At 51.6% G+C, this 24,069-nt stretch overlaps 2 protein-coding genes across 6 annotated transcripts in view; one reads left to right on the top strand and one right to left on the bottom strand.

Moving 5' to 3' along the window:
* LOC117438002 (protein NDRG4-like) overlaps positions 1 to 13,675 on the bottom strand; it is a 54,815-nt gene extending 41,140 nt beyond the window's left edge. For 2 of the 4 annotated variants that reach the window (XM_034073317.1, XM_034073318.1), the window contains exons 1-2: positions 13,284 to 13,529; positions 12,933 to 13,044 (exon numbers count right to left, since the gene is read on the bottom strand). In XM_034073317.1, the coding sequence (XP_033929208.1) occupies positions 12,933 to 13,044; positions 13,284 to 13,387 (216 nt within the window). In that variant the 5' untranslated portion in view covers positions 13,388 to 13,529. Of the gene's footprint in view, positions 1 to 12,932; positions 13,045 to 13,283 lie in introns of those variants that run through there. The other 2 variants (XM_034073321.1, XM_034073322.1) reach the window with 2 other exon arrangements.
* A 472-nt stretch (positions 13,676 to 14,147) lies between these two features.
* Positions 14,148 to 24,069, top strand: part of LOC117435847 (casein kinase II subunit alpha'-like) — a 40,820-nt gene continuing 30,898 nt past the window's right edge. For both annotated transcript variants that reach the window (XM_034073324.1, XM_034073323.1), the window contains exons 1-2: positions 14,148 to 14,390; positions 14,630 to 14,741. In XM_034073324.1, the coding sequence (XP_033929215.1) occupies positions 14,287 to 14,390; positions 14,630 to 14,741 (216 nt within the window). In that variant the 5' untranslated portion in view covers positions 14,148 to 14,286. The remainder of the gene's footprint in view (positions 14,391 to 14,629; positions 14,742 to 24,069) is intronic.

Below are 24,069 nucleotides of genomic sequence, written 5' to 3'. Positions count from 1 at the left end.
GTGCAGTCTAAAGGTTGTGACCTAGTGGCAATTACAGAGACATGGTGGGACAGCTCACATGGCTGGAATGTGGTCATGGATGGCTATGTCCTTTTTAGGAAAGATAGGTCAGCAAAGCGAGGTGGTGGAGTTGCTCTTTATGTGAGAGAGCGACTAGAATGTATTGAGTTCTGTCCAGGGGCAGATGAGGAGCAAGTGGAAAATCTGTGGGTACGAATTAAGGGACAGGCTGGTACAGGTGATACAGATGTGGGGGTCTATCATAGACCTCCTGATCAGGACGAAGGAGTTGATGAGGCTTTGTACAGGCAACTGAAAGCAGCCTCGCGACTACATGCCTTGGTCCTCATGGGGGATTTTAACTACCCCGATATTTGCTGGGAGACTCACACAGACAATCATTCACAGTCTATGAGGTTCCTCCAGTGCACTGATGATAACTTCTTAGTGCAGATGGTGGACAAACCAACTAGGAGAGGAGCGCTGCTAGATTTAGTACTCACCAACAAGGAGGGTCTGGTTGAAGTGGTGATGGTCACTGGCAGCCTTGGCTGCAGTGATCATGAGATGGTGGAGTTTAGGATCCTGTGTGGGAGGAATAGGATACCTAGCAAGGCCACAGTTCTGGATTTCCGAAGGGCCAACTCTGTCCTCTTCAATCAACTGCTAAGGGAATTCTCATGGGAAAGGGTACTAGGCGGTAAAGGGGCTCATGATAGTTGTTCAGCATTCAAGGACCACTTCTTCCAAGCACAGGATCAGAGTGTCCCAATGGGCAGGAAATCAAGTAAGGGAGCTAGGAGACCAGCATGGTTAAACAAGGAGCTGCTGGGTAAACTCGTGTGGAAAAAGAGAATCTATGGATTATGGAAGGAGGGGCTGGCCACCTGGGAGGAATATAGGACTGTTGTTAGAGGATGTAGGGAGGCAATTAGGACAGCTAAGGCCTCCTTGGAACTTAATCTTGCTAGTCGAGTTAAGGACAGTAGAAAGGGCTTCTTCAAATACATAGCAAATAAAACTAAAACAAGAGGCAATATAGGCCCACTGCTGAACGAGGTGGGTGCCCTGGAGACAGAGGATATAAAGAAGGCAGAGGTGCTGAATGCCTTCTTTGCCTCTGTCTTTACTCCTGCAGACTCTCCCCGCGGGCCCCAGATTCCTATAGCCCCAGAAGGAGTCAGGACAAAGGAGGAGTTTGCTTTGGTAGATGAGGATTGGGTTAGGGATCAGCTATGCAATCTGGACATCTATAAATCGATGGGTCCGGATGGAATGCACCCACAGGTGCTGAGGGAGCTGGTGGAGGTCATTGCTAGGCCACTCTCCATCATCTTTGGTAAATCGTGGGAAACGGGAGAGGTGCCTGATTGGAGGATGGCAAATGTCACGCCAGTCTATAAGAAGGGCAAGAAGGAGGACCCGGGTAATTATAGACCAGTGAGCCTTACCTCCGTCCCTGGAAAGGTGATGGAACAACTTATTCTTGACACCATCTCTAGACATATCAAGGATGCGGGGGTCATTAAGAACAGCCAACATGGTTTTATGAGGGGGAAGTCATGTTTGACCAACCTTATAGCCTTCTATGAGGAAGTGACTAGGTGGAGGGATGATGGTAGAGCGGTAGATGTGGTTTTTCTTGATTTCAGTAAGGCATTTGATACTGTCTCCCACAGCATCCTCATAGATAAGCTAAGGAAGTGTGGGCTTGACGATCAGGTAATGAGGTGGATCAAGAACTGGCTGAAAGGAAGAAGGCAGAGAGTTGTGGTCAATGGGGCAGAATCTAGCTGGAGGTCTGTGACTAGGGGAGTCCCTCAGGGGTCGGTGCTGGGACCAGTGCTGTTCAATATTTTCATCAATGACCTGGATGAGGGAACTGAGTGTACCCTCAGCAAGTTCGCTGATGACACTAAACTGGGAGGAGTGGCTGACACACCAGAAGGCTGTGTTGCCATTCAACGAGACCTGGACAGGCTGGAGAGTTGGGCAGGGAGAAACTTGATGAAATTCAACAAGGGCAAGTGTAGAGTCCTGCATCTGAGGAAGAACAACCCCATGTACCAGTACAGGTTGGGGGTTGACCTGCTGGAAAGGAATGAAGGGGAAAGGGACCTGGGGGTCCTGGTGATTAGGAGGATGACCATGAGGCAGCAATGTGCCCTTGTGGCCAAGAAGGCCAATGGCATCCTAGGGTGCATTAGAAAGGGTGTGGTTAGTAGGGCAAGAGAGGTTCTCCTCCCCCTCTACTCTGCCTTGGTGAGGCCGCATCTGGAATATTGCATCCAGTTCTGGGCCCCTCAGTTCAAGAAGGACAGGGAATCGCTTGAAAGAGTCCAGCGCAGAGCCACAAAGACAATTAAGGGAGTGGAACACCTCCCTTATGAGGAGAGGCTGAGGGAGCTGGGTCTCTTTAGCTTGGAGGAGACTGAGGGGTGACCTCATCAGCGTTTACAAATATGTAAAGGGTGAGTGTCAGGATGATGGAGCTAGGCTTTTTCAGTGATATCCAGGGATAGGACAAGGGGCAGTGGGTGTAAACTGGTGCACAGGAAGTTCCATGTGAACATCAGGAAGAACTTTTTTACTGTGAGAGTGACAGAGCACTGGAACAGGTTGCCCAGGGAGGTTGTGGAGTCTCCTACGTTGGAGATATTCAAGGCCTGCCTGGACAAGTTCTTGTGTGATGTACTCTAGGGTACCCTGCTCTTGCAGGGGGGTTGGATTATATTGTCTTTCGAGGTCCCTTCCAACCCTTGGGGTTCTGTGACAATCGGTGCCCACCAGAGACCCCCACTGAGCAAGAAAGCACATGCTTAATTAGGATGTAAATATTATTAGTTTCTGGAAAAGCTGTGAATATGCATGAGTACGCTAAATATAGAGCTGCTGTCGGCAAGTATTGGGCATGCTCACCTTTGCAAAGCTATTTGCATGTGCGCCCAACACTGCAATAAAGAATGCTGCTTTCTGAAATGGAAAATTGAGTCTTAAGAGAGGTTTTGTGACCGACTTTTATGGTAACAACAGGAGGATGGTTTCTACTGGACCCAGCAGCTCTCACTCAACTGTCCCCTGCCAGCCACCCTTTGCTGCAGGTTTCCTACTGTACCAGCCCAAAGGATCCCATGAGGGGTCCTCAACCCACTTGAAAGTCAGGCAGAGGAGGCAGTGGCAGTGGCCAGTGCTATCCCAGCTGCCTTTGCCCAAAGCTTGGGAAGCATCACATGATGCCATCCCTCTGCAGAAAATGGAGTGGAATGGAGTAAGTTGTTGCTTTTCAGTCAGGCAGATGCAAAACACTGAGAGATCAGATCCCTGGTCATTTTCTATGAGATCATGTAAACTTGTAAGCAGGGAAGTAGTCCAGCTGCAGCAAACATCAGATGGGAGAATTAACACTGTTTGCTAAAATAAACCTTTGAATACAAGGCTGCAACCATCACTTTCTTTCTCCAAGTAATAAATACCTGCTCAGTTAATCATCTTTTTTAATTTTTACCAGCCTTCTCCAGCATTTCCAACTGAGAGAGAAAAGTAGTGATCAGGAAGGCATGTGAAATATGAGTTAAATCCAAAGCATAAAAATCATTTTACATAAGCCAAAGGCACAGCTGAGGAGCACACTGTTCTGAAGGAGTCACTGAAGGCACTGGGTTCTGCCCAGCAGGTGCTCTGAAACAGAACTGGGGTTAGCACAGCAGGGAAGAAGGTTTAGCAGCCTAAAGATACAAATCCATGACAAACTAAAGTAATTTATTTCACCCTCCCACAAAGATCTACTCTTTGCTCATCAAAAATGAATAGCCCAGAAACATCATGATGCTTCCAGTGAACGAGCAGGGAAAGCACAACACACAATGTCCAAGGATAGAAAAAGGCTGGAGCAGTATCCTTATGACAGGATTTAAACATTTAAAAGCTGGCACTAGAAGCTCGTTTGTCTCTAGCAAGTATTATTGAAAGGATCACAATAATCAGCCTATAAAGCCTGATGCCAATTGCTCAACAGGAAAATTGGCTTCAGAGCCATCAATGGGAAACCAAAGAATTGTAGTCAGAAGAGCTACAAAACAAGGAGCCTACTTGTGTTACTACTGTCAGTTGTTTGCATCTTACAACTTCCATTATGGGAACTCAAACTTGGGAGGCATCAGGAGAGACAGACAGCTGTGGGAACAGGTCTGGTGCAGGAAGAGTTCTCCCACCCCTAGGAGGCACTTCTGGAGGTGCCATTTCCCAGGTCCTCACCTGCAGAGCTCACCTGTAGCCCCTCTGTGACATTCTGGGCTGCCAGAGGCCCATCTGTTCTGAGCAGCCCCCTCCATGGCTGCCTGCATCCTCCCTGTTGCTCTCAGCCCTGCTGTGCTGCTCCTGTGACAGCCCCTTCCCAGAGACAAGCCAGGCTTTAAAGACCCATCAGCAGAGCAGAGTCAAATGACTGAGTGACTGGCTGTGTTTAGCAAGCTAACAGGCATGAGGCAGAGCAGAGACAGCAGGGTCTCTCTTCAAAGGCCAGAGACAGGCACATTCTCAAAGGTACCCATCCCAATGGAGCAAAGTTGCTCACTCTTACCCTCCTTGGGAGAGCAGGATAATGCCATTTCCAAGAGCTGGCTTTTCTGGCTGTGAGCTGCCGTGACGGTTTAAGGGGAGGGTGATGTTGTGGGAAGACTTGATTTTTCTCAAAGATTCCACAGTTCACCCATCACCAGCAGCTGTGTTTGGGGTCACAGGAGCAGGATGCACCTCTCCACTGGCTGGTTATGAACAGCTTGGCTGGGAAGTGGGCCCCACTCCTGCTGGGGTACCAGAGAGTCTCACCAGCACATATCAAGGTTGCCTCATGATGAGATTTAGTGGAAGACTGAGATGAGATCTTAGGAGGAAGCTCTTCCCTGTGAGGGTGCTGAGGCGCTGGCACAGGGTGCCCAGAGAAGCTGTGGCTAACTCATCCTTGGCAGTGTTCAGGGCCAGGTTGGATGGGGCTTGGAGCAACCTGCTCTAGTGGAAGGTGTCCCTGCCCGGGGCAGGGGGTTGGAACTGGATAAGCTTCAAGGTCCCTTCCAACCCAAACCAGTCTGGGATTCTGTGATTATCGTGACCAGGACATACCAGCAGCTGAGGGCACTTGGGTCCCACTTTCCCATGGGCATGGAGGCCCGTGGGCTGGCTGGGCAGATTTTTTTAAAGCAAATTATATTTGGCTTCTAACATTGGTAAGAAGCACACTCAGGTGATCCCAGCAATCCTCCTGATGAGACAGCACGATGACCCTGGCGCAAGGCCAGATATGGGTTTTCCCCTCTGTGCTCAAACTGCAGGGAGCCCTGGTGAGATGGGCACCTACCACCTCTCCCTGAAGGGTGGCAGATGCCCACTGCATTCAGTGGACAGGTCAGCAGGCTGCCCATAGAAATAAGCTGCAGAAATATTCCAGGCAAGCTGAGTCTATTCAGTCTATGCTGCCCAAACTCCCAGGACCTCCTCAGCACATCTGAGACAGAGCCAGGCTGGGGCCTTGGCCCAGGCTCATGGGTGGGTGGTGGAGCTAAGGAGGGGCTGTCACACAGGAGGTACAGCAAAGCCTTGGGCAAAACCAGCCAGGGAGTGAATTGCCCCAAGGGAATTGAAAAATCATGAAAAGAGAAGAGCCTGGAGCACAGGGAACACATGGGGGTTTCCAGGTACCAGCTTCTCTGCGAGGTGCCTGGGTCAGGAGGGGGATGCAGTGGGGCAGAGCAACACATGGAGAAAGGGCTCCAGCACAGCCAGTCCTTGCCTGGGCAGGAGAAGGCATCTGGAGGGGCCCAAACAGCCACCCACAGTTCTTCCTCATCCTGAAAACCTTCAGTGAGGAAGCAAATACCAGCCAAATGCCCAGCTCCGCTTGCCTGCACCCCTCCAGCTCTGCCCCTGACCTCCTTGGCCCGCAGCTGATCAATACCTCTAGCTCTGGGGGATCCATCAACACTAAGGATTTCATCTCACTTCTTACTAATGCACTCCCTTGTTGTGCTGCATTTGGGCCATGGACTTGGCAGATGCTGGGAGAGAGGCAGAGGGCTGGCCAAAGGCACCATCACATGCTGTCCCAGGACAGCAGGTTAACTCTTAGCATCCCCCCTTTGCCACATAACCCTCTCCACCACAGAGGCAGGTCTTCAGCCCATCCTCCCACAATTCATGGCTCACTGGAAAACCATAAACCCTCAGCTCTCCAGCTCCTTGGAAAGGCACATTCAGCATGTCTGAGTGCCTCAGACAGGATTTTGGTGCTCTTAACCAAAACACGACAACGTGTCCTCACAATCCCTCATTGCCTTATCACAGAGCAACTGCTCCTCTCCAGAGAGCCCCCATAAAACTCCTTGTGCCTGTCTGGAGATGGGGGGACTTGAGGACACCCTGACCCACCAGTGATGGGAAGCAGGAGCCAACATTTGGAACCCTTCTCTTGAGTAACCCAACTTTTAGCCAGGATGAAAAAGCAGGCACTTGTTTAACAGTGGGGAGCTGAAGGTGTCCCCTTGCCCTGCACACAGCCTCCATCCATCCTGCAGGTCCAGCCCCTCAAGGTAGCCAACCTGCTGTCCTTTCAGCTCCTGCCATTCCTGCCTGAGCTGGAGCACTGAATTGCAGCAGCTTCCCAGTTAAGGAGCTTCCCCCAGGAGCACTTCTGCAGTCGTGTGTGGGAACACCAACCCAGCCATGCAGCACACACCTCCCTTCCCACTCATCCTCTCCTTCCTTTTTTTATCCCAGTCCCTTTTAGGAGAAGCACAAAACAAAACTAAGATGAAGTCACCAAACTGATTGGGGAGGGCTGGATACCAGTGCTGTCCAGGCACCCTCCCAGCTTGAGGGGAGGGGGGTGATGCTAAATCCAGTCCTTGTCTAAAGCAGCCTTGGAAGGAGTGGCTTTCACCAGTGGGTGCCAGACATCCATTCAAACCCACTTCTCTTCCAGCCTCCACATCCTCTGCAGCAGGGTGTCACACATCCCTGGGGTAAAGTCATCCTTGACGTGCTGCTGGCTGTGTGACAGTACCACCATTTTACAGCTGGTCCTGGCAGAGCTTCTGAAGCCCCATCCCACATCCTGGGGTGCACCAAACAGGGGCCTCTTGGCCAGCCTGGCACTGACCTTCACTGTGAATCCAGTCACATGCACCCTGTCAATAACTAAACATGAGATAACAAAATGAGCTGTCACAGCCAATTAACATGCTGGACTTAATCTGCTTGTGGGCTTCCAGGGTGGCGGTGAGGGGTCAGCTCCAGAACAGCGGGGCTGGGGAGAGGCAGGGTGAGGGCTGTGGATCACAGCCACCCTGTCCGCTGGCTTCCTTGGCCAAGAGCCAGGGGCAGAAGGCTCCTGTGGGTGCTTCCCTGGCAGCACACAGATGTGGCATCATCTCCCTAGCATGTGGGCATCCCAGCCCATCAAAACAGCAGAGGGATGGACAGCCACAGGGTAACTGGTGCTGAGACACCACACACAGAGCTTTAGCCCCAAGGAAGACCCACTTATTAGAAGAGCAGACAGCTACAACTGCCAAACCCAAAAGGGTCCCACTTAAAGCCAAGAGGGATCTCAATGTCTGTTGTTGAGTGCCTCTCAATTAATTAACATCCTGCTGATTTTGCAATTGAGGCTCCTGCTAAGGAGATTAAATTGGTCTCTGCCACAAAGCAGATGCTGTTCCCAAGGCCTGATTCGCAGTATTTTTCTTTCCCTGTTCCATCCTGCCCTGTTAACTCAGCTGAAGGCCCAGGGTGGGGACAGTCTTTCCAGACAGGACTTGGAGGGCTCTGGGGCTGAGGGTGGAATTGCTTTGCAGGGGTTAGATGCCACCATGGCCTGCCCAGGGAAGGCCTCACTTGGAGGATGCTGGTGTAAATCCAGAGCAGTGTTCATGAGAGGCCAGGAGGAGGCGACGGTCGGCTCACTTCATTCTGCCTGTGTCAGCATGGGGCAGTCTCACAGCTGGGCAGCTAAAGCTGGTGGAAGGAAGGTCACCAATGCAGTCAAAAGCTCCAGCCAGAGGGACCAACATCATCCAATCCTATTTCCTTGTGCAATCCCTTCTGCACACCAGTACGGGAGCCATTTCAACCCCCATCTAGAACATGCTGATGTATGTGCGACTCTAAAGCTTTTAGAGACAGAACATCATTTACCAGAGCCTACCTCCCCCAAATGGTTCCTTAGCTATTAGAGCAACAATTTGAGTTCAGCGCTGGAAGGACCTTGCAGCAGTGCCTGGTATGAGCAGCAGCTCTGGAGGGTTCACACAGCCCAAAAGAGGGAACAGGGGAAAAACAAAGCCAAACAAATAAGAATGCACTTGTGAAATCACGTACATGGCTGAAAGTTGCTGCTCATGGACTCAGCACAGAGGGACAAAAGCCATCAAAGGAGAAAGGGGCTATTTCATCATGCTGCAGAGCCTCCATTTCACTGGTCCCTCTCCTTGTAACTGCATTCTTGCCCTTAGCTCCACCTGGGTGTTGTACCTATGCAGACAATAACCATACAAGTAGGCAAAACAGTCTCTATGGGTTTAATGCTTTGCAAGCAGTGTACATAGACACATGTGTACATCAGGAAAGCAGGATGACTCCTGCACAGAGGGGACAATATGGATGCTGTCATCTCCGCCTTAAGTGGACACTCAGATCCCAGAATCAGAGAATTGTTTAGGTTGGAAAACACCTTTAAGATCATCAAGTGCAACTGTTAACCCAGCACTGCCAAGTCCACTACTACCTCATGTCACTAAGTGCCACATCTACATGTTTTCTAAAGATGGTGGTAATCAGTACAAGAAGGTTGTGAAGGATGCTGAGGTATGGCTGAAGCTCACCAACAGCCACAGCTGTAGGTAACTTTAACAGCAGTGTTCTTACCACAGATAATCACCCATAAAAGTTGCAAGCGGTGTGGAAAGTTTATCTTTGGCTTTTAGAGTGGCAACTCGCAATGCTGTTCACATCTCTCAAGAACACTGTTACTCCAGAACAGGTGATTCACTTTTAAGGCATACGAGGAGCCTGGCAGACACTTTGGAGCTGCATTAGCAGAAAAACAAAATGGGAAGTTCATCAGAGACAGGCCAAAGGTTGCAGACTGACCTCAGGAGTCCAGCAAAATTCTAAATCTAAGTGGTTAGATATGAATGAACAGAGCTGTGCTTTTAGATACCTGCTAAAGCACTGAACCTGCTTTAGCAGGGGGTTGTACTAATGATCTCCAGAGGTCCCTTCCAACCATAACCATTCTGTAACTGGATATAGATGATACATGGCTCACTGGAAACAAAGATGGCTTGAACCTCCTTTATACATGCCAAGGAACGTCAGACCTCATCCTGGGAGTCAAACCTTAGCGTCAAATTTAAGCAAGACACAAAAGCACATATAGGATATGCTCACCCATTCCCTCTTCCCAGCCTGGCCCACCCCTAAGCACGCAGGAAGCATGCCCACAGCTGAACCCAGGCCAGACAGATCAAAAAGCCCACAAGGGCCTCCTATACTAGTCAGGGACTGGGGGAGCACTGCTGCTGGCTAATACTGCCTGTGAGTGGTAGGAAGGTCTGTACAGTGCAGATTCCTCCACTACCTTCCAAGATTACTTCAGACCCACAGCTATTTTTTGCTGAGTCTTTGCTCCCCAAACACGTTGCAAAGGTGGGGAGCTGCTCTCTGCCTTACTTCTCAAGACCAAAGCTTTTTGGAGGATGCTTAGCAGGGGTGTCTGTGTGGCAAACCAGGGCTCCTGCCTTGCTGCTTTGCACTCACTGTCCTACATGGTGTGTCCTGATGTGCTGCTGCAGTGGGGCGAGAAGCAACCTGCATGCTTGGTTTGCCTTCTTTTAAAAGGGCTGCAGAATTTTCTGGGAAAAAGTGACACCAGGAGCACCCTACGTGCAAGAAAAGGCACTTGGGCCAGGAACTGGTAATGTTAGGGTCATCTACATGATCTCCATTCTGCTCCTATGCTGACACATTATGACCACAACTAGCTGCATGAGCACATACCATTTTCCTGCAGAATTAGGCCTGGTCCTGCACTTGGGGTAGCAGAACTTAAAGGCAATGCTGGCTACTCGCCAGGGAAATGAGGCATCTTGCTTTGTGTAAACCCAAAAGGCCTGAGGCACTGTGATACCAGAGCCATTAGCTCCCTGTCCTTATCCAATACTAAAGTTTTCATAGGGCACTTAAACAAACAAGGCAAGTGGCTGCCAGAAGAGGAAGATTTACCTCCTTCATGCAGCACTAGAACTAGGACCTATGCTGTAGTCTGTTTTACTGAGGCTAAGGGACTTGTCCGAAGTCACACAGGAAATTTCTGTGGCTCAGTTCTGCATCAGAAAAAGATAACATTTCCTGACCTCTCTGGAGGATGGTACAAGATGTTCAGGCAGCACAACATCAAAGAAGGGGGGAAAAGCAGGGGAAGTACTTGTTACATGCTAACTTGAGCTTGGCAAGGATAAGCTGCTTCAAAGAGCAAGGCTGGCAAGAGACACCAGTCACCTCCCATGCGGCACAGATATTAAAACAGTGACTCTTGCTAAAAAAAAAAAACACCAACAAAAAACAACAAAAACACTCATAAATTGTCCTCTCAAAAAAAACTTAAAGAAGCAACTGTACTAAACAGTCACATCCATCACCAAACAAGTCTTCCCCTTTGTCCCTGCCCTAGAGCCATACAAAACCCCAAAGGTTTCTGGTTGCATTTCCTACCTCAGAGGATCCAGCCTGAATTAGGAGGAAAAGAGACCCAGCCTCTTTGCTAAGGTTCCACTATAGATACACGCAATTACATTCACAATTAAGTTTGAGTCTAGCTACAGGAAACCAGAGGCACTTTCCACAGATCAGAGCAATGTTACTGCCGCACTTCACAGTCTTTTGTAACGTACACACCACAGTGCTCCGAAACTCAGTTTCCACTGACAAGGAAGTTTATCCTATTTATCTGGACTTCCTACTTTTCCTTATTCACTCTCAGGAATGCTGTCTGCATGTTAATGCAAGTGGGGGGAGCCAGGGAAACTGTTGGCAACACCAACCACTTCAGATCTGGGACAATTCAGTCCCCTGCTTGCAGGGTATTAAGACAACACATTCAGGCCCCAAGGAGAAGGAGCACCCAGCCACTCTCAGATGACTCTTGCCAGTTGACTTACAGTCCAATGCTGAAGAGCTCCCTAGACATAACAGAGTTTGGCTGCTGCAGGGAGAGGAGCATTGCTCCAGGAGAGGCTCTTTAGGTTGGGAAGAGGCAGGGAGGAAGATTCCTGACAACTTCCTCCACAGTCCCTTCCCAGCCCTGTGGTGCCTTTCTATGTGGGACAAGACCCAGGATCTCAACAAACCACAGCAATCCTAAAGAGACCACCAGGGGCTCCAGAGCAGCGTGCAGAAGAGCAGTTTGCTCAGCCTAGCTACAAGCCATCTTGCCATAAAACCCAGCTCTACCTTTGACTACTCTCATAGAAGAAATTCCTACCTGCCCCTACTTTAAACAAACAAACCAACCTTCAAACCACATAAAGCATCCAAAGGAGGGGGAGGACCCAACAGCATGCCAGAGGAACTCAGCTCAGCAAGAAGACGTGAGCCTCACCACTGCCCTGATGTCGGGCTCAGCCACAGGGGCTCTCACAAGAAGCTCACCTGGCTACCACCTTGACTACAGCCAAAGCAGAAGTGTGTGCACCTCCTCCCAGAGGCATGCAGGAGGTCACTCCTTGCCTAGGACAGCCCATGACAAGTTCTCTGGGAAGCCAAGGAAGATCCCAAGGAAGCAGCAGGCACTGTGAGCGAGTGGGATACCAGCAGAGACAAACAGCCACACTATGTGGTGGATCTAGCAAGTGCAGACCTGAAGAGATGTGTGTCTCAGGTAGCTACTAGTCTTGGTGGCTGCAAGGGCAGGTTAAGCTCAGCCCTCCCTGCACACTGTGGATCAACATGTGCCCAAATTCTTAGGACACCTATGGTCAGGCACCAGCTCCCACATGCTCTTGGGAAACAAGTGACAAGTGCTGCTGGTCCAACAAGTGACAGCCAAACCAAGCCCAAAAGCACCTCCACTCTAACCTTTCATTTCCACGTCTTTAACACCCCTGTCCATCCCCAGATCACCAACACAGACTGCTGCTAGGATAATTACCACAGCTCACTGGGAGCTTGCTGCTTCAGGTAAGGCATGCCCTGCGGTGCCTGAGCTATGCATTCAGCCATCCTAAACTACAACCGGTTACTGCTGCATGAAGGTCCCCACAGCTTAACACACCAGAACACAGGTCACTGACGCTGCCAAACTTAACATGGCCTCTTTCAGTCTCCTCAAGTGTCCATGGTGGTTCTGGCCTGTCTAGTGAAGTTCTTTTCCATGTCAGATCCTCTGAAGAACTCAACATTGCCTGCTTTTTCGGCTGCTGAGCATCCCACACACTGGCTCTGAAAAGGCTCCATGCCAGCTGTCTAGAGGTTAACAGAAGGAATCCATGTTCCAAACTTCACATTCCTGTTGACACGGCAGTCCCTGGGCTGTTTTAGACAGGTATTGTCTAAAATTTGTCTAATATTGACACAGTTTACCAAACACAGGCAGCATTTGCAATGCTGTTCAAATGTCAGGACTCGCAGCTCTCCTCCTCCAGAGGAGCTCTCAGCCCACAGCTATGCTGGACAGGAGAGGTGGGGACATCAAAACATCACTACAGCATGCAGGACACCAAACCTATTTCCAAACCCACCATCCCAACATCCTTAATGTGAAAACAAGAGACTTGGCATGAAGGAAGAGACACAGCAGTCCTGGAGCCCTGCCAACCGTGCTCATCTCCCCTCCCCACACTTCCAGCCACCTTTAGTCCCTACAACACCAATGGGACACTCACCTTGAGGATTTTCACGACCACCCTCTCATTGTTGGTGATGTTGATGGCCTCAAATACCTCACTGTACTTGCCTCGCCCGAGCTTTCGAACCAGCTGGTAGTCGTCCTGATTGCTGCGGGCACCAAGAAGAGAGAGGGGTACACACACAATAACCTACAGGGCAGCAGGCCAAAGCGGGGGGGAGGGGGGGGGGGTGTTCTCCCAGCTCCCCCCGCACCCCCCCGGAGAAACCCCAAAACAGGGAGGGGTGAATCGGTCACGGAACCCTCCCGGTGGACTCAGGCCCAGAGGGTGCAGGGCCGCCGGGGAAAAGGATTGGGGGGTGGGGGTTGACCCCGCAGGGCGCTTTACCCCCAGCTTGGGACGTGCGCCTCATAGTCCCAGTACTCGCGGCTCCTCAGACTGTTCACCTCGGCGTACACCCGCGCCCGGCTGCCGGCACCCGGGCCGGGCATGGCAGCGCCGAGCGTCGGTCGCAGGAGGAGAGCGCAGGGCCGGCGCGAGAGGCCGGCGAGGCGGGGCGCGACGCGCAGGAAAGCAACTGCGGGCGGCAGAAAGTCCAGTCCTGAACGAGGCGGCAGGGACGGGGCCAGCCCGGGCGCGGTAGGCGCAGGGCCCGTACAGAACGTGCCGAGATCCGGACCCGGTGCTGACGGCTGCAGCCTAGGCCAGCCGCAAATGCCGCGCGACGAAGCCGGAAAACACGCCCTCGAAAGAGACGCCTGCACAAAAGCCTGCCACGCAGCGACTCCCGGCGGCGCGAAGGTTCATCCCGCCCAGTCGCTCGCCGTCATGCCGTCATACACTCACTCACTCACTCACTCACCCACCCACCCACTCACTCACCCACTCACCACGCCCCGCCGCGCCCCGCCCCGCCCCATCCTCCCTCCGCCATGGCAGCCGTCACTCACCCGTCAGGCCCCCATCACCCTCCTGTCACCCCCCTGTCAGACTCCTACGGTCACCACCACGGCTCCGTCACCACCTCCGTGGTGGGTGGGTGGGTGGGTGTGTGACGGCGAGCGACTGAGCGGGATGGACCTCCGCGCCGCCGGGAGTCGCTGCGTGGCAGGCTTTTGTGCAGGCGTCTCTTTCGAGGGCGTGTTTTCCGGCTTCGTCGCGCGGCATTTGCGGCTGGCCTAGGCTGCAGCCGTCAGCACCGGGTCCGGATCTCGGCACGTTCTGTACGGGCCCTGCGCCTACCGCGCCCGGGCTGGCCCCGTCCCTGCCGCCTCGTTCAGGACTGGACTTTCTGCCGCCCGCAGTTGCTTTCCTGCGCGTCGCGCCCCGCCTCGCCGGCCTCTCGCGCCGGCCCTGCGCTCTCCTCCTGCGACCGACGCTCGGCGCTGCCATGCCCGGCCCGGGTGCCGGCAGCCGGGCGCGGGTGTACGCCGAGGTGAACAGTCTGAGGAGCCGCGAGTACTGGGACTATGAGGCGCACGTCCCAAGCTGGGGGTAAAGCGCCCTGCGGGGTCAACCCCCACCCCCCAATCCTTTTCCCCGGCGGCCCTGCACCCTCTGGGCCTGAGTCCACCGGGAGGGTTCCGTGACCGATTCACCCCTCCCTGTTTTGGGGTTTCTCCGGGGGGGTGCGGGGGGAGCTGGGAGAACACCCCCCCCCCCTCCCCCCCGCTTTGGCCTGCTGCCCTGTAGGTTATTGTGTGTGTACCCCTCTCTCTTCTTGGTGCCCGCAGCAATCAGGACGACTACCAGCTGGTTCGAAAGCTCGGGCGAGGCAAGTACAGTGAGGTATTTGAGGCCATCAACATCACCAACAATGAGAGGGTGGTCGTGAAAATCCTCAAGGTGAGTGTCCCATTGGTGTTGTAGGGACTAAAGGTGGCTGGAAGTGTGGGGAGGGGAGATGAGCACGGTTGGCAGGGCTCCAGGACTGCTGTGTCTCTTCCTTCATGCCAAGTCTCTTGTTTTCACATTAAGGATGTTGGGATGGTGGGTTTGGAAATAGGTTTGGTGTCCTGCATGCTGTAGTGATGTTTTGATGTCCCCACCTCTCCTGTCCAGCATAGCTGTGGGCTGAGAGCTCCTCTGGAGGAGGAGAGCTGCGAGTCCTGACATTTGAACAGCATTGCAAATGCTGCCTGTGTTTGGTAAACTGTGTCAATATTAGACAAATTTTAGACAATACCTGTCTAAAACAGCCCAGGGACTGCCGTGTCAACAGGAATGTGAAGTTTGGAACATGGATTCCTTCTGTTAACCTCTAGACAGCTGGCATGGAGCCTTTTCAGAGCCAGTGTGTGGGATGCTCAGCAGCCGAAAAAGCAGGCAATGTTGAGTTCTTCAGAGGATCTGACATGGAAAAGAACTTCACTAGACAGGCCAGAACCACCATGGACACTTGAGGAGACTGAAAGAGGCCATGTTAAGTTTGGCAGCGTCAGTGACCTGTGTTCTGGTGTGTTAAGCTGTGGGGACCTTCATGCAGCAGTAACCGGTTGTAGTTTAGGATGGCTGAATGCATAGCTCAGGCACCGCAGGGCATGCCTTACCTGAAGCAGCAAGCTCCCAGTGAGCTGTGGTAATTATCCTAGCAGCAGTCTGTGTTGGTGATCTGGGGATGGACAGGGGTGTTAAAGACGTGGAAATGAAAGGTTAGAGTGGAGGTGCTTTTGGGCTTGGTTTGGCTGTCACTTGTTGGACCAGCAGCACTTGTCACTTGTTTCCCAAGAGCATGTGGGAGCTGGTGCCTGACCATAGGTGTCCTAAGAATTTGGGCACATGTTGATCCACAGTGTGCAGGGAGGGCTGAGCTTAACCTGCCCTTGCAGCCACCAAGACTAGTAGCTACCTGAGACACACATCTCTTCAGGTCTGCACTTGCTAGATCCACCACATAGTGTGGCTGTTTGTCTCTGCTGGTATCCCACTCGCTCACAGTGCCTGCTGCTTCCTTGGGATCTTCCTTGGCTTCCCAGAGAACTTGTCATGGGCTGTCCTAGGCAAGGAGTGACCTCCTGCATGCCTCTGGGAGGAGGTGCACACACTTCTGCTTTGGCTGTAGTCAAGGTGGTAGCCAGGTGAGCTTCTTGTGAGAGCCCCTGTGGCTGAGCCCGACATCAGGGCAGTGGTGAGGCTCACGTCTTCTTGCTGAGCTGAGTTCCTCTGGCATGCTGTTGGGTCCTCCCCCTCCTTTGGATGCTTTATGTGGTTTGAAGGTTGGTTTGTTTGTTTAAAGTAGGGGCAGGTAGGAATTTCTTCTATGAGAGTAGTCAAAGGTAGAGCTGGGTTTTATGGCAAGATGGCTTGTAGCTAGGCTGAGCAAACTGCTCTTCTGCACGCTGCTCTGGAGCCCCTGGTGGTCTCTTTAGGATTGCTGTGGTTTGTTGAGATCCTGGGTCTTGTCCCACATAGAAAGGCACCACAGGGCTGGGAAGGGACTGTGGAGGAAGTTGTCAGGAATCTTCCTCCCTGCCTCTTCCCAACCTAAAGAGCCTCTCCTGGAGCAATGCTCCTCTCCCTGCAGCAGCCAAACTCTGTTATGTCTAGGGAGCTCTTCAGCATTGGACTGTAAGTCAACTGGCAAGAGTCATCTGAGAGTGGCTGGGTGCTCCTTCTCCTTGGGGCCTGAATGTGTTGTCTTAATACCCTGCAAGCAGGGGACTGAATTGTCCCAGATCTGAAGTGGTTGGTGTTGCCAACAGTTTCCCTGGCTCCCCCCACTTGCATTAACATGCAGACAGCATTCCTGAGAGTGAATAAGGAAAAGTAGGAAGTCCAGATAAATAGGATAAACTTCCTTGTCAGTGGAAACTGAGTTTCGGAGCACTGTGGTGTGTACGTTACAAAAGACTGTGAAGTGCGGCAGTAACATTGCTCTGATCTGTGGAAAGTGCCTCTGGTTTCCTGTAGCTAGACTCAAACTTAATTGTGAATGTAATTGCGTGTATCTATAGTGGAACCTTAGCAAAGAGGCTGGGTCTCTTTTCCTCCTAATTCAGGCTGGATCCTCTGAGGTAGGAAATGCAACCAGAAACCTTTGGGGTTTTGTATGGCTCTAGGGCAGGGACAAAGGGGAAGACTTGTTTGGTGATGGATGTGACTGTTTAGTACAGTTGCTTCTTTAAGTTTTTTTTGAGAGGACAATTTATGAGTGTTTTTGTTGTTTTTTGTTGGTGTTTTTTTTTTTTAGCAAGAGTCACTGTTTTAATATCTGTGCCGCATGGGAGGTGACTGGTGTCTCTTGCCAGCCTTGCTCTTTGAAGCAGCTTATCCTTGCCAAGCTCAAGTTAGCATGTAACAAGTACTTCCCCTGCTTTTCCCCCCTTCTTTGATGTTGTGCTGCCTGAACATCTTGTACCATCCTCCAGAGAGGTCAGGAAATGTTATCTTTTTCTGATGCAGAACTGAGCCACAGAAATTTCCTGTGTGACTTCGGACAAGTCCCTTAGCCTCAGTAAAACAGACTACAGCATAGGTCCTAGTTCTAGTGCTGCATGAAGGAGGTAAATCTTCCTCTTCTGGCAGCCACTTGCCTTGTTTGTTTAAGTGCCCTATGAAAACTTTAGTATTGGATAAGGACAGGGAGCTAATGGCTCTGGTATCACAGTGCCTCAGGCCTTTTGGGTTTACACAAAGCAAGATGCCTCATTTCCCTGGCGAGTAGCCAGCATTGCCTTTAAGTTCTGCTACCCCAAGTGCAGGACCAGGCCTAATTCTGCAGGAAAATGGTATGTGCTCATGCAGCTAGTTGTGGTCATAATGTGTCAGCATAGGAGCAGAATGGAGATCATGTAGATGACCCTAACATTACCAGTTCCTGGCCCAAGTGCCTTTTCTTGCACGTAGGGTGCTCCTGGTGTCACTTTTTCCCAGAAAATTCTGCAGCCCTTTTAAAAGAAGGCAAACCAAGCATGCAGGTTGCTTCTCGCCCCACTGCAGCAGCACATCAGGACACACCATGTAGGACAGTGAGTGCAAAGCAGCAAGGCAGGAGCCCTGGTTTGCCACACAGACACCCCTGCTAAGCATCCTCCAAAAAGCTTTGGTCTTGAGAAGTAAGGCAGAGAGCAGCTCCCCACCTTTGCAACGTGTTTGGGGAGCAAAGACTCAGCAAAAAATAGCTGTGGGTCTGAAGTAATCTTGGAAGGTAGTGGAGGAATCTGCACTGTACAGACCTTCCTACCACTCACAGGCAGTATTAGCCAGCAGCAGTGCTCCCCCAGTCCCTGACTAGTATAGGAGGCCCTTGTGGGCTTTTTGATCTGTCTGGCCTGGGTTCAGCTGTGGGCATGCTTCCTGCGTGCTTAGGGGTGGGCCAGGCTGGGAAGAGGGAATGGGTGAGCATATCCTATATGTGCTTTTGTGTCTTGCTTAAATTTGACGCTAAGGTTTGACTCCCAGGATGAGGTCTGACGTTCCTTGGCATGTATAAAGGAGGTTCAAGCCATCTTTGTTTCCAGTGAGCCATGTATCATCTATATCCAGTTACAGAATGGTTATGGTTGGAAGGGACCTCTGGAGATCATTAGTACAACCCCCTGCTAAAGCAGGTTCAGTGCTTTAGCAGGTATCTAAAAGCACAGCTCTGTTCATTCATATCTAACCACTTAGATTTAGAATTTTGCTGGACTCCTGAGGTCAGTCTGCAACCTTTGGCCTGTCTCTGATGAACTTCCCATTTTGTTTTTCTGCTAATGCAGCTCCAAAGTGTCTGCCAGGCTCCTCGTATGCCTTAAAAGTGAATCACCTGTTCTGGAGTAACAGTGTTCTTGAGAGATGTGAACAGCATTGCGAGTTGCCACTCTAAAAGCCAAAGATAAACTTTCCACACCGCTTGCAACTTTTATGGGTGATTATCTGTGGTAAGAACACTGCTGTTAAAGTTACCTACAGCTGTGGCTGTTGGTGAGCTTCAGCCATACCTCAGCATCCTTCACAACCTTCTTGTACTGATTACCACCATCTTTAGAAAACATGTAGATGTGGCACTTAGTGACATGAGGTAGTAGTGGACTTGGCAGTGCTGGGTTAACAGTTGCACTTGATGATCTTAAAGGTGTTTTCCAACCTAAACAATTCTCTGATTCTGGGATCTGAGTGTCCACTTAAGGCGGAGATGACAGCATCCATATTGTCCCCTCTGTGCAGGAGTCATCCTGCTTTCCTGATGTACACATGTGTCTATGTACACTGCTTGCAAAGCATTAAACCCATAGAGACTGTTTTGCCTACTTGTATGGTTATTGTCTGCATAGGTACAACACCCAGGTGGAGCTAAGGGCAAGAATGCAGTTACAAGGAGAGGGACCAGTGAAATGGAGGCTCTGCAGCATGATGAAATAGCCCCTTTCTCCTTTGATGGCTTTTGTCCCTCTGTGCTGAGTCCATGAGCAGCAACTTTCAGCCATGTACGTGATTTCACAAGTGCATTCTTATTTGTTTGGCTTTGTTTTTCCCCTGTTCCCTCTTTTGGGCTGTGTGAACCCTCCAGAGCTGCTGCTCATACCAGGCACTGCTGCAAGGTCCTTCCAGCGCTGAACTCAAATTGTTGCTCTAATAGCTAAGGAACCATTTGGGGGAGGTAGGCTCTGGTAAATGATGTTCTGTCTCTAAAAGCTTTAGAGTCGCACATACATCAGCATGTTCTAGATGGGGGTTGAAATGGCTCCCGTACTGGTGTGCAGAAGGGATTGCACAAGGAAATAGGATTGGATGATGTTGGTCCCTCTGGCTGGAGCTTTTGACTGCATTGGTGACCTTCCTTCCACCAGCTTTAGCTGCCCAGCTGTGAGACTGCCCCATGCTGACACAGGCAGAATGAAGTGAGCCGACCGTCGCCTCCTCCTGGCCTCTCATGAACACTGCTCTGGATTTACACCAGCATCCTCCAAGTGAGGCCTTCCCTGGGCAGGCCATGGTGGCATCTAACCCCTGCAAAGCAATTCCACCCTCAGCCCCAGAGCCCTCCAAGTCCTGTCTGGAAAGACTGTCCCCACCCTGGGCCTTCAGCTGAGTTAACAGGGCAGGATGGAACAGGGAAAGAAAAATACTGCGAATCAGGCCTTGGGAACAGCATCTGCTTTGTGGCAGAGACCAATTTAATCTCCTTAGCAGGAGCCTCAATTGCAAAATCAGCAGGATGTTAATTAATTGAGAGGCACTCAACAACAGACATTGAGATCCCTCTTGGCTTTAAGTGGGACCCTTTTGGGTTTGGCAGTTGTAGCTGTCTGCTCTTCTAATAAGTGGGTCTTCCTTGGGGCTAAAGCTCTGTGTGTGGTGTCTCAGCACCAGTTACCCTGTGGCTGTCCATCCCTCTGCTGTTTTGATGGGCTGGGATGCCCACATGCTAGGGAGATGATGCCACATCTGTGTGCTGCCAGGGAAGCACCCACAGGAGCCTTCTGCCCCTGGCTCTTGGCCAAGGAAGCCAGCGGACAGGGTGGCTGTGATCCACAGCCCTCACCCTGCCTCTCCCCAGCCCCGCTGTTCTGGAGCTGACCCCTCACCGCCACCCTGGAAGCCCACAAGCAGATTAAGTCCAGCATGTTAATTGGCTGTGACAGCTCATTTTGTTATCTCATGTTTAGTTATTGACAGGGTGCATGTGACTGGATTCACAGTGAAGGTCAGTGCCAGGCTGGCCAAGAGGCCCCTGTTTGGTGCACCCCAGGATGTGGGATGGGGCTTCAGAAGCTCTGCCAGGACCAGCTGTAAAATGGTGGTACTGTCACACAGCCAGCAGCACGTCAAGGATGACTTTACCCCAGGGATGTGTGACACCCTGCTGCAGAGGATGTGGAGGCTGGAAGAGAAGTGGGTTTGAATGGATGTCTGGCACCCACTGGTGAAAGCCACTCCTTCCAAGGCTGCTTTAGACAAGGACTGGATTTAGCATCACCCCCCTCCCCTCAAGCTGGGAGGGTGCCTGGACAGCACTGGTATCCAGCCCTCCCCAATCAGTTTGGTGACTTCATCTTAGTTTTGTTTTGTGCTTCTCCTAAAAGGGACTGGGATAAAAAAAGGAAGGAGAGGATGAGTGGGAAGGGAGGTGTGTGCTGCATGGCTGGGTTGGTGTTCCCACACACGACTGCAGAAGTGCTCCTGGGGGAAGCTCCTTAACTGGGAAGCTGCTGCAATTCAGTGCTCCAGCTCAGGCAGGAATGGCAGGAGCTGAAAGGACAGCAGGTTGGCTACCTTGAGGGGCTGGACCTGCAGGATGGATGGAGGCTGTGTGCAGGGCAAGGGGACACCTTCAGCTCCCCACTGTTAAACAAGTGCCTGCTTTTTCATCCTGGCTAAAAGTTGGGTTACTCAAGAGAAGGGTTCCAAATGTTGGCTCCTGCTTCCCATCACTGGTGGGTCAGGGTGTCCTCAAGTCCCCCCATCTCCAGACAGGCACAAGGAGTTTTATGGGGGCTCTCTGGAGAGGAGCAGTTGCTCTGTGATAAGGCAATGAGGGATTGTGAGGACACGTTGTCGTGTTTTGGTTAAGAGCACCAAAATCCTGTCTGAGGCACTCAGACATGCTGAATGTGCCTTTCCAAGGAGCTGGAGAGCTGAGGGTTTATGGTTTTCCAGTGAGCCATGAATTGTGGGAGGATGGGCTGAAGACCTGCCTCTGTGGTGGAGAGGGTTATGTGGCAAAGGGGGGATGCTAAGAGTTAACCTGCTGTCCTGGGACAGCATGTGATGGTGCCTTTGGCCAGCCCTCTGCCTCTCTCCCAGCATCTGCCAAGTCCATGGCCCAAATGCAGCACAACAAGGGAGTGCATTAGTAAGAAGTGAGATGAAATCCTTAGTGTTGATGGATCCCCCAGAGCTAGAGGTATTGATCAGCTGCGGGCCAAGGAGGTCAGGGGCAGAGCTGGAGGGGTGCAGGCAAGCGGAGCTGGGCATTTGGCTGGTATTTGCTTCCTCACTGAAGGTTTTCAGGATGAGGAAGAACTGTGGGTGGCTGTTTGGGCCCCTCCAGATGCCTTCTCCTGCCCAGGCAAGGACTGGCTGTGCTGGAGCCCTTTCTCCATGTGTTGCTCTGCCCCACTGCATCCCCCTCCTGACCCAGGCACCTCGCAGAGAAGCTGGTACCTGGAAACCCCCATGTGTTCCCTGTGCTCCAGGCTCTTCTCTTTTCATGATTTTTCAATTCCCTTGGGGCAATTCACTCCCTGGCTGGTTTTGCCCAAGGCTTTGCTGTACCTCCTGTGTGACAGCCCCTCCTTAGCTCCACCACCCACCCATGAGCCTGGGCCAAGGCCCCAGCCTGGCTCTGTCTCAGATGTGCTGAGGAGGTCCTGGGAGTTTGGGCAGCATAGACTGAATAGACTCAGCTTGCCTGGAATATTTCTGCAGCTTATTTCTATGGGCAGCCTGCTGACCTGTCCACTGAATGCAGTGGGCATCTGCCACCCTTCAGGGAGAGGTGGTAGGTGCCCATCTCACCAGGGCTCCCTGCAGTTTGAGCACAGAGGGGAAAACCCATATCTGGCCTTGCGCCAGGGTCATCGTGCTGTCTCATCAGGAGGATTGCTGGGATCACCTGAGTGTGCTTCTTACCAATGTTAGAAGCCAAATATAATTTGCTTTAAAAAAATCTGCCCAGCCAGCCCACGGGCCTCCATGCCCATGGGAAAGTGGGACCCAAGTGCCCTCAGCTGCTGGTATGTCCTGGTCACGATAATCACAGAATCCCAGACTGGTTTGGGTTGGAAGGGACCTTGAAGCTTATCCAGTTCCAACCCCCTGCCCCGGGCAGGGACACCTTCCACTAGAGCAGGTTGCTCCAAGCCCCATCCAACCTGGCCCTGAACACTGCCAAGGATGAGTTAGCCACAGCTTCTCTGGGCACCCTGTGCCAGCGCCTCAGCACCCTCACAGGGAAGAGCTTCCTCCTAAGATCTCATCTCAGTCTTCCACTAAATCTCATCATGAGGCAACCTTGATATGTGCTGGTGAGACTCTCTGGTACCCCAGCAGGAGTGGGGCCCACTTCCCAGCCAAGCTGTTCATAACCAGCCAGTGGAGAGGTGCATCCTGCTCCTGTGACCCCAAACACAGCTGCTGGTGATGGGTGAACTGTGGAATCTTTGAGAAAAATCAAGTCTTCCCACAACATCACCCTCCCCTTAAACCGTCACGGCAGCTCACAGCCAGAAAAGCCAGCTCTTGGAAATGGCATTATCCTGCTCTCCCAAGGAGGGTAAGAGTGAGCAACTTTGCTCCATTGGGATGGGTACCTTTGAGAATGTGCCTGTCTCTGGCCTTTGAAGAGAGACCCTGCTGTCTCTGCTCTGCCTCATGCCTGTTAGCTTGCTAAACACAGCCAGTCACTCAGTCATTTGACTCTGCTCTGCTGATGGGTCTTTAAAGCCTGGCTTGTCTCTGGGAAGGGGCTGTCACAGGAGCAGCACAGCAGGGCTGAGAGCAACAGGGAGGATGCAGGCAGCCATGGAGGGGGCTGCTCAGAACAGATGGGCCTCTGGCAGCCCAGAATGTCACAGAGGGGCTACAGGTGAGCTCTGCAGGTGAGGACCTGGGAAATGGCACCTCCAGAAGTGCCTCCTAGGGGTGGGAGAACTCTTCCTGCACCAGACCTGTTCCCACAGCTGTCTGTCTCTCCTGATGCCTCCCAAGTTTGAGTTCCCATAATGGAAGTTGTAAGATGCAAACAACTGACAGTAGTAACACAAGTAGGCTCCTTGTTTTGTAGCTCTTCTGACTACAATTCTTTGGTTTCCCATTGATGGCTCTGAAGCCAATTTTCCTGTTGAGCAATTGGCATCAGGCTTTATAGGCTGATTATTGTGATCCTTTCAATAATACTTGCTAGAGACAAACGAGCTTCTAGTGCCAGCTTTTAAATGTTTAAATCCTGTCATAAGGATACTGCTCCAGCCTTTTTCTATCCTTGGACATTGTGTGTTGTGCTTTCCCTGCTCGTTCACTGGAAGCATCATGATGTTTCTGGGCTATTCATTTTTGATGAGCAAAGAGTAGATCTTTGTGGGAGGGTGAAATAAATTACTTTAGTTTGTCATGGATTTGTATCTTTAGGCTGCTAAACCTTCTTCCCTGCTGTGCTAACCCCAGTTCTGTTTCAGAGCACCTGCTGGGCAGAACCCAGTGCCTTCAGTGACTCCTTCAGAACAGTGTGCTCCTCAGCTGTGCCTTTGGC

The sequence above is a fragment of the Melopsittacus undulatus genome, chromosome W, assembly GCF_012275295.1.
Source record: "Melopsittacus undulatus isolate bMelUnd1 chromosome W, bMelUnd1.mat.Z, whole genome shotgun sequence".
In the NCBI taxonomy this organism is placed as follows: Eukaryota; Metazoa; Chordata; class Aves; order Psittaciformes; family Psittaculidae; genus Melopsittacus; species Melopsittacus undulatus.
This window is presented reverse-complemented; position numbering and strand designations above follow the sequence as displayed.